This window comes from Chelonia mydas, chromosome 5, assembly GCF_015237465.2.
Source record: "Chelonia mydas isolate rCheMyd1 chromosome 5, rCheMyd1.pri.v2, whole genome shotgun sequence".
Taxonomy (NCBI): Eukaryota; Metazoa; Chordata; order Testudines; family Cheloniidae; genus Chelonia; species Chelonia mydas.
The window spans coordinates 44,000,732-44,016,964 of record NC_051245.2 but is presented as its reverse complement, the minus strand read 5'-3'; the positions used below and the strand labels follow the sequence as shown (position 1 = coordinate 44,016,964).

The following is a 16,233-nucleotide window of genomic DNA, read 5'->3' as shown; positions in this document are numbered from 1 at the left end:
CAGAGTTAGAGGAGAGGTTTTAAAAGGGGAAACAGCAGTCCTAGAGTAGAGGGTCGAAAGCATCTTAGGACTTAAAATGGATATGCCTTTAGATCCAAAATATGTGTAACCACAAAGGCAACAAAGAAGAGCAAGCAGTAAACACAGTGAGCATAAGAAATCTCTTAAAACAGATACACATTCCTGACATAATCATACACTGTAGATGCCTCAGATTATTTAAATTGTTAGTGAAAAGTTCAGCTTTAACTCTTAACAACCAAGTCTCTCATAAAGTTCACAAAATAAATAAAGAAGGTAGTATTCAAAATCTTATAGTATATAGTCTGATAAGTTTTCTTAAGAAATCCCAACGCATAGTTGGGGGACCAAACAAAACTGTTTAAGTTCTTTACAAATAAATACATTGAGCCAGTTCTGCCACTCTTATTCAAGTTTAGTACCTAAATATGCAAGTATTCCCACTGATTCCAATAGAACAAATCACAGAATAAGGCATCACTCACAGATGTATCTATCTGTGTAGTGTATTTACCTATATACACACTTACCTCAGATCATGGAGCTCTGACCCAGAACCAGTCACCAGCAAAAACTCCCCTGGAGACAGGTGAGACACGGTTAGCTCAGCATAGACTTGGCCTCTCGGTGTTAACATGTGACTTATATTTGTAGCACCCATCTACATAGTAGAACATATAATAATTTCATTTGCAAAATAAATCCTTTGAGCTCTTGCAGGTCCTTGGTGCAAAATGTGAAAACAAAATGCTTGTGTACATTAGTTATACAAAAATCTTTAACCATATCACTTATATTAGAAAGTATGACTCTCTCTCTCTTTCTTCTGTTTTTAACCTCATTAGTAGAAGATTAATGTCCTATTGCTCAGGATTATGATTTATAATGGAAATTTCACATTTTTCATATGAAAGAAATTAAAAATGAGTTGCTTGAAATAAAGGTTTGGTCAAGGTCTTTATAAATATTTGTTATGTGTATGTTACAGAAGACTTTCTCAAGCCAAAACTGATTGAAGAATAGATTTCCAACGCAAATTCAGTCATAGATTCATAGATATTAAGGTCAGAAAGGACCATTATGATCATCTAGTCTGACCTCCTGCACAATGCAGGCCACAGAATCTCACCCACCCACTCCTGCAATAAACCTCTCACCTGTGTCTGAGCTATTGAAGTCCTCAGATCATGGTTTAGAGACTTCAAGGTGCAGAGAATCCTCCAGCAAGTGACCCATGCTACAGAGGAAGGTGAAAAACCTCCAGGGCCTCTTCCAATCTGCCCTGGAGGAAAATTCCTTCCCGACGCCAAATATGGCGATCAGCTGAACCCTGAGCATATGGGCAAGATTCACCAGCCAGATACCCAGGAAAGAATTCTCTGTAGTAACTCAGATCCCACCCCATCTAACATCCCAATTTTTTTTTCTTAAGTTTGCTGTTCATCAAAGCCAAAAATTGTGCTTGCCTTATTCACACAATTGTTCCCCTTGAGTCATGTGACTAAGGCATGCAGGAATTGGTACCAAAAGGATGAGCATGCCACGAGCCTGCCAAAGGTGTCTAAGAGGTGTTTACAACTCTGAGTTAATCCAATATAATCTCCGCTGTGTATAGTCTTGATCTAGCAAAAAGTCTCATTTGACACAAAAGGATTTCCAGAGGATTCCTCTTTAGTGTTTTTTCTGTGAGATGAAATACAGAGATGATCACATTATTATGCCTCTGCTTCCCTGTCTCCCATTTCTGAAACTCTTCCAGCGTGACCTAAATTAATAACATTATCACAGTTCTATTTACCTTTGGAATGACATTTGCAAACAGGTGATCCAACAGTTTAACCGAATCATTCCCTTTGACAATAAACTTGCCAAATGGTGTCAGGTCAATCACACCAACTTTTTCCATAACCTGCTTATATTCACGACCCACAGGTTCAAACCAGTTTGTGCGCCAAAAACTGGGTCTGAAACAGAGTATTTACGCACATAAAAAACAGAATACACATCTGGTTATTACAGTCTAGCCATTTTGTGATCTATTCAGCAAAACATATTCCCAAAATTCTTTGTTTTGCAAGTCATTCAAAAGCATTAGAACCTAGTCTCTCTTATTTTAGGTAGTTTATCCATTATTTTCCTCAGTGTAACAATGGGTTAAATATTAATTCATTTAACATGAGAGTCAAAAACAAAATTGGCAACAATAAACTATGTAACAGTTTGAATTGTTAAAGTGTACGAAAAAATTTCTACTTCTTCATTAATTAACCCTGGGTAAATTTACTGCTGAATTTGCTGAGTCCTTTATTATGGGTTAGATTGTTGAAGGCTTCTCCCACCTAGCTGCACAGGGAAGAGTAGGGCTCCCCTTACTCCACAGCTGAGCCTTGCTCAAATTGTGACTACAGCTGAGGATGGGAAAACAGGGCTTCTTGCCTGATACCTCCCACTCGAAGCAAACAGGCAGGGAGCGGAGAGCAGAAAAAGGTGGGGAGGATCCTGGGCCCCGCCACCTTTACTCACCGGTTGCACAGAGGGAGTAAGTTAGTTCCATGAAAAGAGGTGAAATAATTTATTCCCTGCAGAACAAGTGGGGAGTAAGGGAGGAAATGTGACTTTATAGTTACAGTTTGTTCTCTAGTCTGCTCCCGGCCAGTGCAGCTGCATGCTGTGGTTAGTAAGGTTACAGTGTAATTCTATGTGTGTGCTTTAGAATTTATGTATCTTTAGAATTAAATAGATTTTAAAATATAGATAACAAAATCAGACCAACCAAAAAAATAACAGAAGAGTTGCTTCTGAGACCTTCTTTGGCTAAACTGACTGAAAATCCTAATTCAATCCTAATTCAATCAACTCTTGCCTTCAGGACAATAGACCAATACAAAATTGGTAATTGTTCATTTACTTGTATCCAATCTCATCTCCAGGTTTGTAGAACCAATGAGGTTGCTCCCATCCAGCATGGAAACCCATTGAGCATTTAGATTTAAGCACTTCATAAAGCCCACTGACTCTCTCTGTAGGTCTCCCAGCAAACCTTTCTTCTTTAGGATAACCAACTAGAACGGAAAAAAGAAAAGAGGGACACTGGATATCGTACACCAAGAAAGCAAAACATGTTAAAAAGAAGTCAGCAACTGCATACCTAAAATAAATATTTCTAATATAGCTACAAAGCAAATTTCTAGAGCAGTGGTTCTCAAACTTTTTTTCGCGGACCACTTGAAAATTGCTGAAGGTCTCGGCAGACCACTTCATGATCTTTCTAAATGTTGTGTGTACCATTAGCTAACTACTGTAAAGCGCTTTGGATAAAACCACTATATACAAAAAATCTTAATAATAGTTAACATTTTTTTGTTCTACAAATAAAAGCACACAACTCATATTTTAATATCAGTAGTCTTACCTTTCTAATGTGGTGGATATGCCCTCTCTTCCCTGCTGCAGCAGCCCCCAAGCTGGGGCTGGGAAGGAGGGCCATCTCTCCCCGGCAGCCGCAGCCCTGGAGCTGGGAAAGTCACCTCTTTCTCTGGCCGCCACAGCCCTGCACATCCCAAATTCCCCCCACCCCCTCTTCTCACCCCACTGCCCCCTCGCACCTACCCTATATTCCCCCCAAGGCCACCACCTCACCTTACATGTGCGTCTTCTCCAGGGTCCAGGCACCTAATTAGTGGAGCCATGCCTGCACAGCTCCAGTAATTAGGTGGGTGGCCCTTCATTCTCTTGTGTGTGGCCGTCCAGGTGTGCACCTTAGAGAGAACTATCTGTGGACCACCTGAATGGAGCTCGTGGACTGCTGGTGGTCCCTGGACCACAGTTTGAGAACCTCTGTAGAGGTATTTGGTATCATGCTACCAAATCAGAAGGGTAATGTTTTCTATTCATTTTCCATTCACTTTGCACAACTGCAAAGTCTGCATGAACAAAGGGAGTCAGGTGTTGCGATGCTGAATGTCACAGTGCCTAACTTTTAGGCACCTGAGTTAGGTGCCTAGCCTCCCTGTACAATGAATGGGGAGAGAGAGACAGCTTAGGGTATGTCTACACTGCAATTAAAAACCCACAGCTGTCCTATGCCAGCTGACTCAGGCTCACAGGACATGAGCTAAGGGGCTGTTTCATTGTGATGTAAACGTTCTGGCTTGGGCTGGAGCCTAGGCTATATGACCTGTAAGATGGGAGGGTCCGGTAGATGTGCTCACAGGGCTCCTACTGGATTGGGCCCCAGATATGACTTAGCCAGCCAAATGCCTATCTTCCCCTGCTTTGTGATGCATTCTGAGGCCCAGGCAGGAGAGATGCCTGGAGTGAGGCAGCAGTGAGCATACCCAGAGGTAGACACTTAGGCACCCAGGGAACTTTTACCTGGAAAATTTAGGCGCCTACCGGGTTTGGCTGCAGTTTTGTGCATTGGAGTAGTTCCCATAGGACTTAGGCACTTAATTCCTTTTGCGCATGTAGGCCTAAGTGACTACACTAGTTGCAAGGCAGTGGGGCATCAGGCTTCATCTTTCTATTAATCCACAACAAAAGAAAGGAGGTGTTTTACACAAGTGCAAAGTCCTATATTTCAGGATATGAAAAATGCTTTATAAATTATCTTCTTACCAATGTTGTTAAATCCATAAGACTCTCTTGCTTTTGTTGCTGTATATTGGGTGGTGATCCATTTTCCATAGCGATTGGGATCTAATTCTATTAGGTCAAAAGGAGGCTCCCCACCTAGGATCCAATCACTGAGATACTTTCCTACACCTCCAGCATGGATAATGCCATATCTTTAAAACAGAAACAAATCCTCCAATATTGAGTCATTTGAAATAATTTTTCAAAAAGGCATCAATTATTACAAATTCTCTTTGCACTGTTTGATAATGTTTTGTCTAGGAATTACTCAAAGCCACTGTTATTTCCATTTTCAGCAACCAAGTTAGCTGCCTCTAATAGATGGCACTTTGAGGTTACAGGAAGCAGTTCTATTCTGATTGTTTTATTGCCCTCCCCAGAGACAGAGAAAAACCGTCACCCTGTCCCCTTATCCCAGTGTTTTTGCACAGCCAGTGTCAGTTCTCCCCTGAAATCTCTGCTCCTTATCAGAGGTGTCTCCTCTCCGTTCCCCTTCTCCCACCCCATTGGTTTCCAATCTTAGTCTGCTTCCCCAAGCAGCTCCAGTCTCCTCTGTCTGGTGGTTCCCAGTCTCAGTCTCCTTGCCCAACTTGTCCCATTTCTTCCCTCAACTCCCCGTTCCAATTTCCCTCTTCCCTCCCAGCCTCCAGTCTCAGTCCACATACCCCTAACCTCTCTTCCACAGACTCTTGTCCCAATCCACTTCCCCATCCAGCTCTTGTCACCCTTGAACTTGAATCAGGCAGCTTCCTCATCACACTGCCTGGATAACAGTTGAAAACACAGGAGAGACAAGCTCCCTGCTCTCACTTCCAGCGCCTGGACTCAACCCTGCCCGCAGCCTCCCAGAACTGCAATTGCAGGGAGAGTCCACCTCAGCCTAAGGCTGGAGCATGCCTATATGGATGGAGTCTTCAGAGATTTCTGTAATGAAGGTCCGACAATTCTCTACTAAGCATATGTGATCAGTGATTTTTCTCAGGCTAATAACTTGGACAAGTTTAGATGGATTTTCACAGAGATGACAAAAGGCACATCCCTGACATAAAGGCCACCCCTCTGCCATATTTCAAGTCCCTATTCCAAAGCATGGAGACTCTAGATCTTTTCAAACAAAAGAGCACCAGAAGTTTTTTAACATGGGCCAAACAATATATTTTTCCTGAGCCTTATTCTCAGAAACAGATGAAATGTTTTAGCTGAAACTTATTCGGCCTAAGGCAGACACCCATCACAGAAAATTTCAAGGCTATCTGGTTAAAGTTTGGCAAAGTTATAAACAACTGAAAACTAGGTCTTATAATGGGAAGTGTCTGGCAACCTTAATAATATGTAGCAATACCAGTCCCACCCATAATAATTATTAACCTGTCTACACACTAAAGTGCGCAGCAAGCTGTTGGCGTCACACAAATAATAAATTATTACAAAAAAACCACACACATTCACTTAGACTTCAAACACACTGTTCTGACCGGGAACTCTAAGATAAAGACTACCAATGTACACACAAAATTACAACATACATGGAAACATCTGCTTCTATAGTGTTCTGAGTGTAAATGACCCCTGAAATACAGATACCCCTGTCTCACCAATATCCCCATTAAACGTTGGGTCCCAACATTCAGAAGCTAAACAAATGTATACTTGTTTAAAAAAATTAAGTTTATAATAGGAATAAAACCCTCTCTGCTGTCTTCAGTCAGTTCGATATGGACCTTAATCCTATTCCCACTGAAGTCACTTCAGTGGGAGGAGAAAAGGGCCCACAGGCAGTGCAATTAATGTAATAAAGCAGTCTTTTCTGGAACCCAGTGCTTTAGATAAGAATATTAAGTGTGTAGTTAAAAGGTGAAATTTTTAAAACCTCTTGAATTCAAATAGCAAGTGTACTTAATCATTCAATTCAAAATGATCAAACTATTTTATTTTGGGAGCCTGGGAAAGCATCTTAATCTCTTATATAGTTTTATATATGAGGGTTTGTAAAGTGAAGAAAAAGTGGATAAGGCCTTACTGGATTCTGATCTGATGATCAGGCAATTATCCATTCATCTTGGAGCAATGATCAGCTGAGGTAACGGAATGTGGCAAGGAATTTAGGGTGAATACGTTGTAGACCATGATTAACGAAAATGTTAATATAAGAATATCACAATGAGACAGAATGAGCAGCACCTGATCTCCTCAAACAGTACCTTCCCCAGTATCTACCACTTACCTCTAACATCCAACAACACTCACCTACAGTATCCATCTTCTCAACCTCTGGCACCCCTAGTACTCTCATCTGGCACACCCCTTCCACAACAGCCAATACTCCCAATACTCTTTTAGTACCCTCTGCTTCGTACTTCTTCACCCCTCTCCACAAAACATACAACATTCCATTTAGCACCTCAAATGTTAAGCTTCCTTTGTTCTACTCATCCTTGCCACAACTGGAATTGCACAATCCTTTGCAGCTGCAAAATAGCCCATGGAGAAGACAATGGATACATCTACACTGGAATAAAAGAGCTGTGGCATGGCTGCAGCTGGCTTGGGTCAGCTGATTTGGGCTTATGGGGCTCGGGCCGCAGGGCTAAAAATTGCTGTGCAGATGTTTGGGGTCAGGCTGGAGCTAGCTCTGGGACACTCCCCCCTTATGGGGTCCCAGAGCTCAGGCTCCAGCCCAAGCCTGAATGTCTACATGACAATTTTACAGCCCCACAGCACAAGCCCCAGGAGGCCGAATCAGTTGACCTGAGTCAGCTGTGGGTGTTTAATTGTGTGGCCCAGTATGGCCCAAAGTTATTTGCACAAATAAACTGAAAGATGTACTCTAAGAAACAGTATCTTGGTTCTATCAGATTCTATCTTGGTACACACAAAATTTTAAATACTACTGATTTCATGACATTGGCCTTGAGGTTAACTGTTCCATGCTGCAGAAGAAGAGGAGCAAGAACAGAAAAAGAGCTGGTGAGAAAGAGCCACAGGATGGGTGGGAGTGGTGACAAATATATCGCCGAATATAAGGAGATGCACATGATCAGATGGTTGAGGCCACTTGCAGGCACAGGGTAGTGTGCAGTATACTTTAAAAAAACAAGGTCAGTGATGCTGAAATTGAATGCAATTGTAATTAGCTTTACTTTAATACACGATGGACAGAAGTTAATGGTGTGATGAATTTACTCACCCAAAGCCAATTGCTACCCAGTAATTCCTGACACCTTGATGCGGTCCCACCATAGGAAGAATGTCTGGAGAATATGTGATAGGACCAGCAACTGTGTTAATGATGTCTGCTTGTTTCAGGACTGGGACCATTGTCATTGCAGCCTCAATATGATCCATTATTCTGTCTAAATCAGACTCAAAAAGTTCCTTTCCAAAACCTGCACAAATATTTGATACATATTATATGTTTGTAATAAACTGTAAATATTTGTTTTAAATATATGCATACAATATATATATATATAAGCAATAGCAGTATGTAATTCATCAGTCTGTATATCCACACCTTTTCTATCTTTACCTCACAAAACCCCATTTCCCTGTAAGAAGAGCACAAACTGAGGGCAACTGGATTTAAGTCAGCTTTCATTTTATTTCTCTTGATCTAAGGGGAAGCAGTGCAGCCTAGCAGCTCAGGCACTGCACTAGGACTCAAGAGACTTGGGGCTTGTCTTCAAGTACAGTGCTATAGCAGCACAGCTGCACCAGTGCAGCTGCGCTGCTGTAGCAAAGACACTACTATGCTGACAGGAGAACTTCTCCTGTTGGCGTAGTTAATCTACCTCTGTCAGAGCTTCTCCTGTTGACGTAGCTCTGTCTGCCCCAGGGGTTAGGTCGGTATAAGTATGTCTCTCAAGGGTGTGGATTTTTCATACCCCTGAGCGATGCAGACATACCAATATAGGTCTGTAGTGTAGACTTGGCCTTGGACTCTATTCTTGGCTCTGTCACTGACCTTTTGGATGACCTTGGGCAAGTCATTTACTTATCTGAGTCTCAGTTTCCCCACCTGTGAAATGGGGATAATGATGTTACCTGCAATGGTAAAGCATTTTGAGATCTACTGATGAGAAGCACTATGTAAGAGCTAGGTATGATTATTATCATTAACGACACAAAGTCTCAACACTGAAGCAGGAAAGAGATGGACAGGCACAGGAGACTTCTCTAATGCTGGTCAAAGCCCTTTGTGTTTATGGATCTATTTCATTCATATATACAATAGTCTGTCTTCGTGTTCAGAGTGTTATTTCTGTTCAGTCTCTCACAGAGGCTGTAGTCATATTTTGAAAGATACGCAAAAAAAGTATATGTTGCAACTAAATTTTCAATAGCTTCCACGTCTCATCATACAAGAAAGTGTTATAAAGGGAAATATGCTGCTGTGCTTTATATTATTAACTATTTTCTATAGTTTATCAAGCTTTGAAGATATATGTAATTTTTTAAAATTACCTGGTGGGACTCCATTTGTTACCCAGGACTCCTGTAGTTTCATTTTCTCCTGACTTTCATATGGACCAAATAAAAGCCCATCCCTTTCCTGTCTTAGATAATATGATCCTTCTAAGTCACGAAGCACAGGCAATTCCGTTTTCAGGACTTTCACTTCAGGAATAGTTGATGTGACAACATACTGATGGTGAACAGGTATGAGGGGATGGTGCAGTCCAATCATTCTGCCTATTTCACGAGCCCAGAAGCCTAAGAAACACAATAAACAACTATGCTAATACGCAAACAATTTCAGTGAATGGATTTTGTCACCCAGGTAACCTTTATTTGCCATATAGCAATGCTACGCTGAGCTGATCAGACTCAAAATAAAGGTTAACCCTGCGTATGCCCTGAAAGCCATTTTGAATTGACAGATTACTACAACTCTGTCACTCTTGGGATTTAGATCTGTGTGGATGTATTTGCTTACTTTAATATATAAATAACTCTCATTTCTTTTTCCTTGTTAATAAACCTTTAGATATTTTATTACAGGGATTGGCTACAGGCATTGTCTGTGGTGTAAGATCTAGGGTACCCACTGATGTGGAGTAAGTGACTGGTCTCTTGGGATTGGAAGCAACCTGAATATTTTGTGGTTTTTGGTGTAGGTGACCATTTATCACTAAATCCAGCTTGCTTGGGTGGCAAGATAGACTGAAGAGTCTAAGGGGACTGTCTGTGACTCCATGGTAAGGCTGATATTAGGGATCCAGGAGTTCACATTTGTTACTGGCTTGGTGAAATCTTATTATAGAACATACCACTAGTTTGGGGTGTCTGCCCTGTTTTTGACAGTCCACCCTGAGATGGGCCCTCACAGTCATGAGCCACTCCGGACAGCGTGACAGCAGACATGAGATAAAGAATAGATCGAACATGGACAATGCATGGACAGAGCATGCTGTGCTGGGATTGGTTCCTGCAAAGGAACCAAGCTGTGCTGGGATTTGGTTCCTGCAATCCAAAAATGTGTGATGTAATGTACAGTAAATTCAATGAGATGTGTAAATGTATGTAAAGAGAGAGAGAGGGTTTCTGTGTAACTTTGGAGCTGTGATGTACCCTTCATCCATCCCCTGCATTTGAGTCTGATCAACTCAGCATTACATTGCTGTATGCCAAATAAAGGAACTTGAGTGACAAAATGGGGAGTTGAACTGAGTGCTTTGGATCCTAGAGGGCTGGATGAAGTGTTCTCCCAGAACTGGACAAGATGTTCTGGATAAGCCTAGTGGAAAAGGTCTTGGAGGGAATCCCAACAATGTGCACCCCAAAATACTGCAAATATGCCTACAACCCAAGGGATTCATCAAAGGTGGCTATGCCATCTTTATACTCCCTTGATTCTTGGGGTTTCTAGGGCCCTTGGTACAACTTAAAGCAGCCACAAGACTCCTTTGCCTTCTGATGGTTAGGGATCATTGGAGTTCAACATTTTTTATGTTTGTTAAGAATACAGAAGACCATGCAGATCTTCCCAGTGGGCTGGAGAAGCTACATGGTATGTGGATGAGCAGCAGATTGACAGATGTAATTCATTGCTGACAAATGCAAGATAATGCACATTGGAAAGAATAATCTGTACTATTCATACAGTGTTCTAAGTTAACTGTAACCACTTCAGAAAAAGGCCTGGGCACTTGTGAGGACAGCGCAATGAAAATCTTTGAACAGTGCACACAGGAAGTCAAAAGAGAAAGTAATGTTAGTATGCACAAGGATGTGATAGAAATTAATAAAGAGGATATTATACTGCCTTTATATAAACCAGCGGTACATCCTCACTTGGAATAATTTGTTCAATTCCGCTCACCCTCTCTTTTTTAAAAATGTAAAGGGAGAAAAAAAGGCATCCAAAGACAAGTAGCAAAAGCGGTTAGAGGCATAGAATACTTTTGTGGAGAAAAGATTGAAAAGACTACCACTGTTTAGAGAAGAATAAATAAGAGAGGAAACAAAAAAGATATTCAGAATAAGGAATGGTACACAAGAGATAAATCAGTTGTGCCTACTTATATCCTCTTCATAATACAAGAACAAGGCAACAAATTTAAAATTCATGAATGGAAATATTTTCTTTACAGAATACATAATAGACCTCTGCAACTCATTGCCACAAGATACAATTGAGCCCCGACCTTAATAGGAATCAAAAGAGGGTTAGACATTTATATGGGTAATGAAAACATACACAGTTATATGAGATATAAACATACACAGTTATATGTTCTGATTTTTCACACTTGCTGTCTGGTCACCCTACACTACTGTGATAATCTTTGTACAAAATATGCCTTATGATGTATCATTTAAAAACTAATAATGTGCTGGTCAATAATACCATGGTGATATGTATGTAGCAGTATTACATATAAAGTTATGAAATCCCCCTGTATGATGTTATCACATATACAAAACCACACAACCCAGCCTAGGAAAAGGTTGTTAAACATATCTATCCTAAATAAAGAAATGTGTTTTTACCTCAATTTAAATATAAGTAGTAAACAGGGTACTCAAGACAGCAGAGGGAGGAGACGGCAGGAGACCAAGCAAATTTGCATTTTAGCAAACACAGGTGGTAAGAAAGAGCATGGAGCCTCATTTACCACCAGACTCCATGTCACTTTCTTTACTGATTGAATAAACTTTGCTTTGAGGGATAATCTTCAGAAGAATCTATTTCAAGGGTACACTGGACTATAAATCGAAGGGGCAGAAAACTCCATGCTTTCTCTCTCTTTCACCTAAGAAGACAAAGGCACTAGCATCTTTGGGACTCTGGGAGCGATCCTGACGAAGGAAAAAGTCAGTCGTCATCTTCCTGGAAGACTGTAGGTCAGAAAGACTGTCTTAAACAAATGCTAGAACCAACACTTGCTAAATTAAGTTTTAGACTTTTAGATGCGTTTTCACTTTTATTTGCTTGTAACCATTTCTAACTTTATCTCCTATACTTGAATTCACTTAAAATCCTATCTTCTTTTGTTAATAAACTTTTTTTATTTTTTAATCTAAACCAACCCAGTGCTGTGTTTAAACTGAACTGTTTGGTAACTCCATGTAAGGTAGCAAACTGTTGAATACTGACTCTGTACAGGAGCAACAAACCTTAATATCTGAACTGTCCAGGAGAGGGCTGGTAAGTGCAGAACACGTTTTGGGAAAATTCAGGCCTGAGAGTGTTTTAGGGCACCCTGCACACAGTAACCAAGGCTGGTGGAAGCCAGAGTGTGACTGGTGTGTTGCTGGAAGGCTGCTGGGGATCAGAGCTGCTGGACCAGGGCTGCTGCTATACAAAGACACTCAGGGTGTGATCTGCCTGCTGTTCGGCTGTTTGTGAGCAGCCTAGGTTGGGAGCTACAATAGCATAGCATTGTGAAACACCCAAGGTTATGGGGAAAGTGGTGACATAGCCTCTCATTGGTCTGGCCTCACCCTGGAATAAGACATACTGATGTTCCAAGAACAGGACTATAATAATTTTTATTATTTTACTTGCTCACAAAAAAACAGAACAAGAAGGGTGAATGGATGGCACAACATGTATATCCTCCTCTGCAAACAAACAAAACTGGTAGATTTAATTTTAGGTTTACTAGTCTTAACTGTGTTCCTTTCAAAATGTGCACTATAAGATGCCGTAAACAGCTTCTTAAAATTGAAGATATTTCCTGAAATATATTACTATAGTGCAGCTGTCTGTATATGATCTCATGTTAGATTTTTGACGACAACCAATATGGAGTTAATCATAAGCAGAACCTCCAGTGTTATTCAACACCACTTTTTAAATCCACTTATACAGGTATTATACTTAACTATTTTTTATGTTGACTACAGGATTCAGTACTGCAGTATTGAATTGTTGCTTACTTAATTAGCCCAGGGCAACAGCTGGGATCCATCACTGGTTCTGTGCCTAAAAATTCTGAACCGTGTGCAAAAAAAAAAAAAAAAAGTCTTAAAGAAAGAGTGTGCTCTCAGAAAAAAAATTCTAACTGGAAGCAGATGTCAAACTCCCCCTCTCATGGGAGAGACAGCTAAAGCAAAAGCATAATTTATACCTTTAGAATTTTTCTACATGAAAGTGATTAAAAACATCTCAGAGTGAAATATTTAGCGTTAGTATTGTTTGGCAAATTTAGATAGCAGGTAGTCTGGTAAGATATTGTAAAAGAAAAAATAACTCAATTAAAAAAAACTAAATGTTCCATTTCTAAGTACATTCCCAAACTGTTGTAAAATGGAACAACTGCTGTGAGGTCAAATATCTGTACATGCAGTATGCATATCTAAAATAAAATCACCATTTCTTAAGGTTTTATTAATAACTCTATTATAAATACACTGCTAGCCTCCTCAGCAAGTTCAACACCAGTTAGTTTATGTCAGGGATTATTCATTAGGGGCCTGCTTATTTAAAAATAGAAAACTCACAAGTGGAACAGCTTCAAGTTGGTTTAAACTTGTTCATTCCAGTTCCACAGCAAATGTTGACTGTGCCCAAAAAAAGAGCAGATAGCTCTCTGATTAACCCTGCTGTGCTTCGAGTTAGCAACATGAGTCTAGCCATGGCCGGCATCAAAATTAACAGTAATGATTTGAAGGGCTGGGGTTGAAATGAAGAGTGAATGGTGGCTGAAAGAAAGTTAATAGCATACACTGGTCATAGTAGTGGTTGCATACCCTGACGTAGAATGTTAAGCAATATCAACTTTAAATGTTCAGCGTTTGGCTGAACACTTAGCTGTATATTAGAATTAGGCTTAGCCAAGCATATCTTTGGATTAATAAGTTATCAAAGCAAATGAAAAAGCCTAAGAGATTTCACAAGGCTGCAGATTGGCTTTACAAATAATGATAACCTCTGGAAAGCAGTTGTGAGGAAAGCTGTATATAATGACAATTGACAACACAACCAAAAGGATGCCAATCACACTATAAAATATAAGGAAAGTTATTAAATGTGCAAACTTCATCAATATGCTCTAATGCCAAGTTTTCAGAAAATGGGTGCCTGAAGTTTGACATGTAAGTGGTCCGATTGCCAAAATGCTGAGCACCCAGCAGCTCCCACTGCCTTCAAAACTTCTGAGAATGATGACAAGGGAAGTCTGGAACTTGACAGCCAGGGGAAAAGATTCTGGAGCATATCAGAGATCCAAAGGTGCCAGGAAGAGCTGGTCAGAAGTTTTCCAATAAAACAGAGTTCTACTGGAAAATAACGATTTGTAGAACACCCGACAGGTTTCATGGAAACATCTCGGGTCCAGCGAACTTTTGGCAAATCAAAGGCAGGACTCCAGCAGAAGGGTTTCCTGCCACTTGCCTGGGCAATAATGACAATTTCCCAAGAATGACAGTCTCACTCAGCAGCTGTTGGGGTCAGGGGAGCATATTTAGTTTTGGAAATACAATACTATGTCAGTGTTTCTGAAATGAATTTTTTGGGAAAGTTCCAGTTAGCAGGAAATTTTGATAAATTTGGTTTTAGCCCAATTCAGACCATATTCAAATTTTGAAATAGCAGTATTTCCCATAAACTGGAAATCCCATGTTTCATCCAGTTCTAGTGCCAGGCTGCATGTGTTTGATTAAGAAAGAGTAAAACCATTTTGAAGCAGAACTGTATGACCTGGAAAAGCACAGAATGGGAGGGAAGAAAACATGGTATCCTCTAAGGAAGACCGTGAGAGATAAAGGGAGGAAGAACAGGATGACAGGGAGGGACAGAACTTGTCAGAGGCCTGAAAAACCCTTCATTCCCAGTGTTCTTGATACTTGACATAAGATAAAACATGCACAAGGTTATAAAGTTATGTGTGTTTACTTACTCATAGACGACTTTAAGGTCAGAAGGGACCATTGTGATCATCTAGTCTGACCTCCTGCACACTGCATGCCACAGAACCTCAACCACCCACTCCTGAAATAGACCCCTAACCTCTGGCTGAGTTACTGAAGTCCTCAAATCATGGTTTAAAGACTTCAAGTTACAGAGAATTCACCATTTATACTAGTTTAAACCTGCAAGTGATCCATGCCCCATGCTGCATAGCAAGGAAAAAAACCCTCAAGGTCTCTGCCAATCTGACTTGGGTGAAAATTTCTTCCCGACCCCAAATATGGTGATCAGTTAGACCATTGGCTCTCAACCAGGGGTATGTGTACCCCTGGGGGTACATAGAGGTCTTCCAGGGGGTACATCAACTTATCTAGATATTTGCCTAGTTTTACAACAGGCTACATAAAAAACATTAGTGAAGTTAGTGCAAACTAAAATTTCATACAGACAAAATGAGAAAGTAAGCAATTTTTCAGTAATAGTGTGCTGTGACACTTTTGTATTTTTGTGTCTGATTTTGTAAGCAAGTAGTTTTTAAGTGAGGTGAAACTTGGGGGTATGCAAGGCAAATCCAACTCCTGTACAGTAGTCTGGAATAGCTGAGAACCACTGAGTTAGACCCACCAGGCAGATACCTGGGAAAAAATTCTCTGACACTCAGAGCTCTCCCGACTTAGTGTTTCCATCTCCGGCCATTGGGGATTTTTGCTACTAGCAATTGCTGATGGGCCACATGCCGTTGTAGGCAGTCCCATCACTCCATACACAATTACACTGAAAACTATGTTAAAAGAATGTTATTACGGTTGCAAAGTCAAGTGCTCAAAAAATAGAAAATACCAGTATCAAGGTTGTCTGTGGAACCTTAAATATGATACAGTCTCTAATTAAATGATCAGAAACTTTTTTTTTACTGGTCCCATCTTATTCAGCACACAGTGTGCATAGACTAAGTCCTCTAGGAAGTGTAGAGATACCACAATTCCTGTACGCTGTAGATGCAGTCTTTGGTTTCCCATGTCACACCTCCTGCTGGGGCAGAAACAAAGCCTCCCAGGACAGGAGAGTCATAGGCTGCAGCTATGCAGATCAGTAGGAAATTTGTTACCTCCTTGCTATGCATAGTCCTGTTCATAATATAGGGTTTGCCTTGGCATTGGTATGCTCATCAGTGAGATACTACACACAAGATGGATGGAGCTCTACTAATGAGCAGCTTC

General features: G+C 40.6%; 1 protein-coding gene across 2 annotated transcripts in view; it reads right to left on the bottom strand.

Moving 5' to 3' along the window:
* DMGDH (dimethylglycine dehydrogenase) overlaps positions 1–16,233 on the bottom strand; it is a 65,293-nt gene that overhangs the window by 22,992 nt on the left and 26,068 nt on the right. For both annotated transcript variants that reach the window (XM_007066693.4, XM_043546399.1), the window contains exons 6-11: positions 9,121–9,369; positions 7,844–8,042; positions 4,639–4,808; positions 2,930–3,083; positions 1,820–1,985; positions 552–682 (exon numbers count right to left, since the gene is read on the bottom strand). In XM_007066693.4, the coding sequence (XP_007066755.2) occupies positions 552–682; positions 1,820–1,985; positions 2,930–3,083; positions 4,639–4,808; positions 7,844–8,042; positions 9,121–9,369 (1,069 nt within the window). The remainder of the gene's footprint in view (positions 1–551; positions 683–1,819; positions 1,986–2,929; positions 3,084–4,638; positions 4,809–7,843; positions 8,043–9,120; positions 9,370–16,233) is intronic.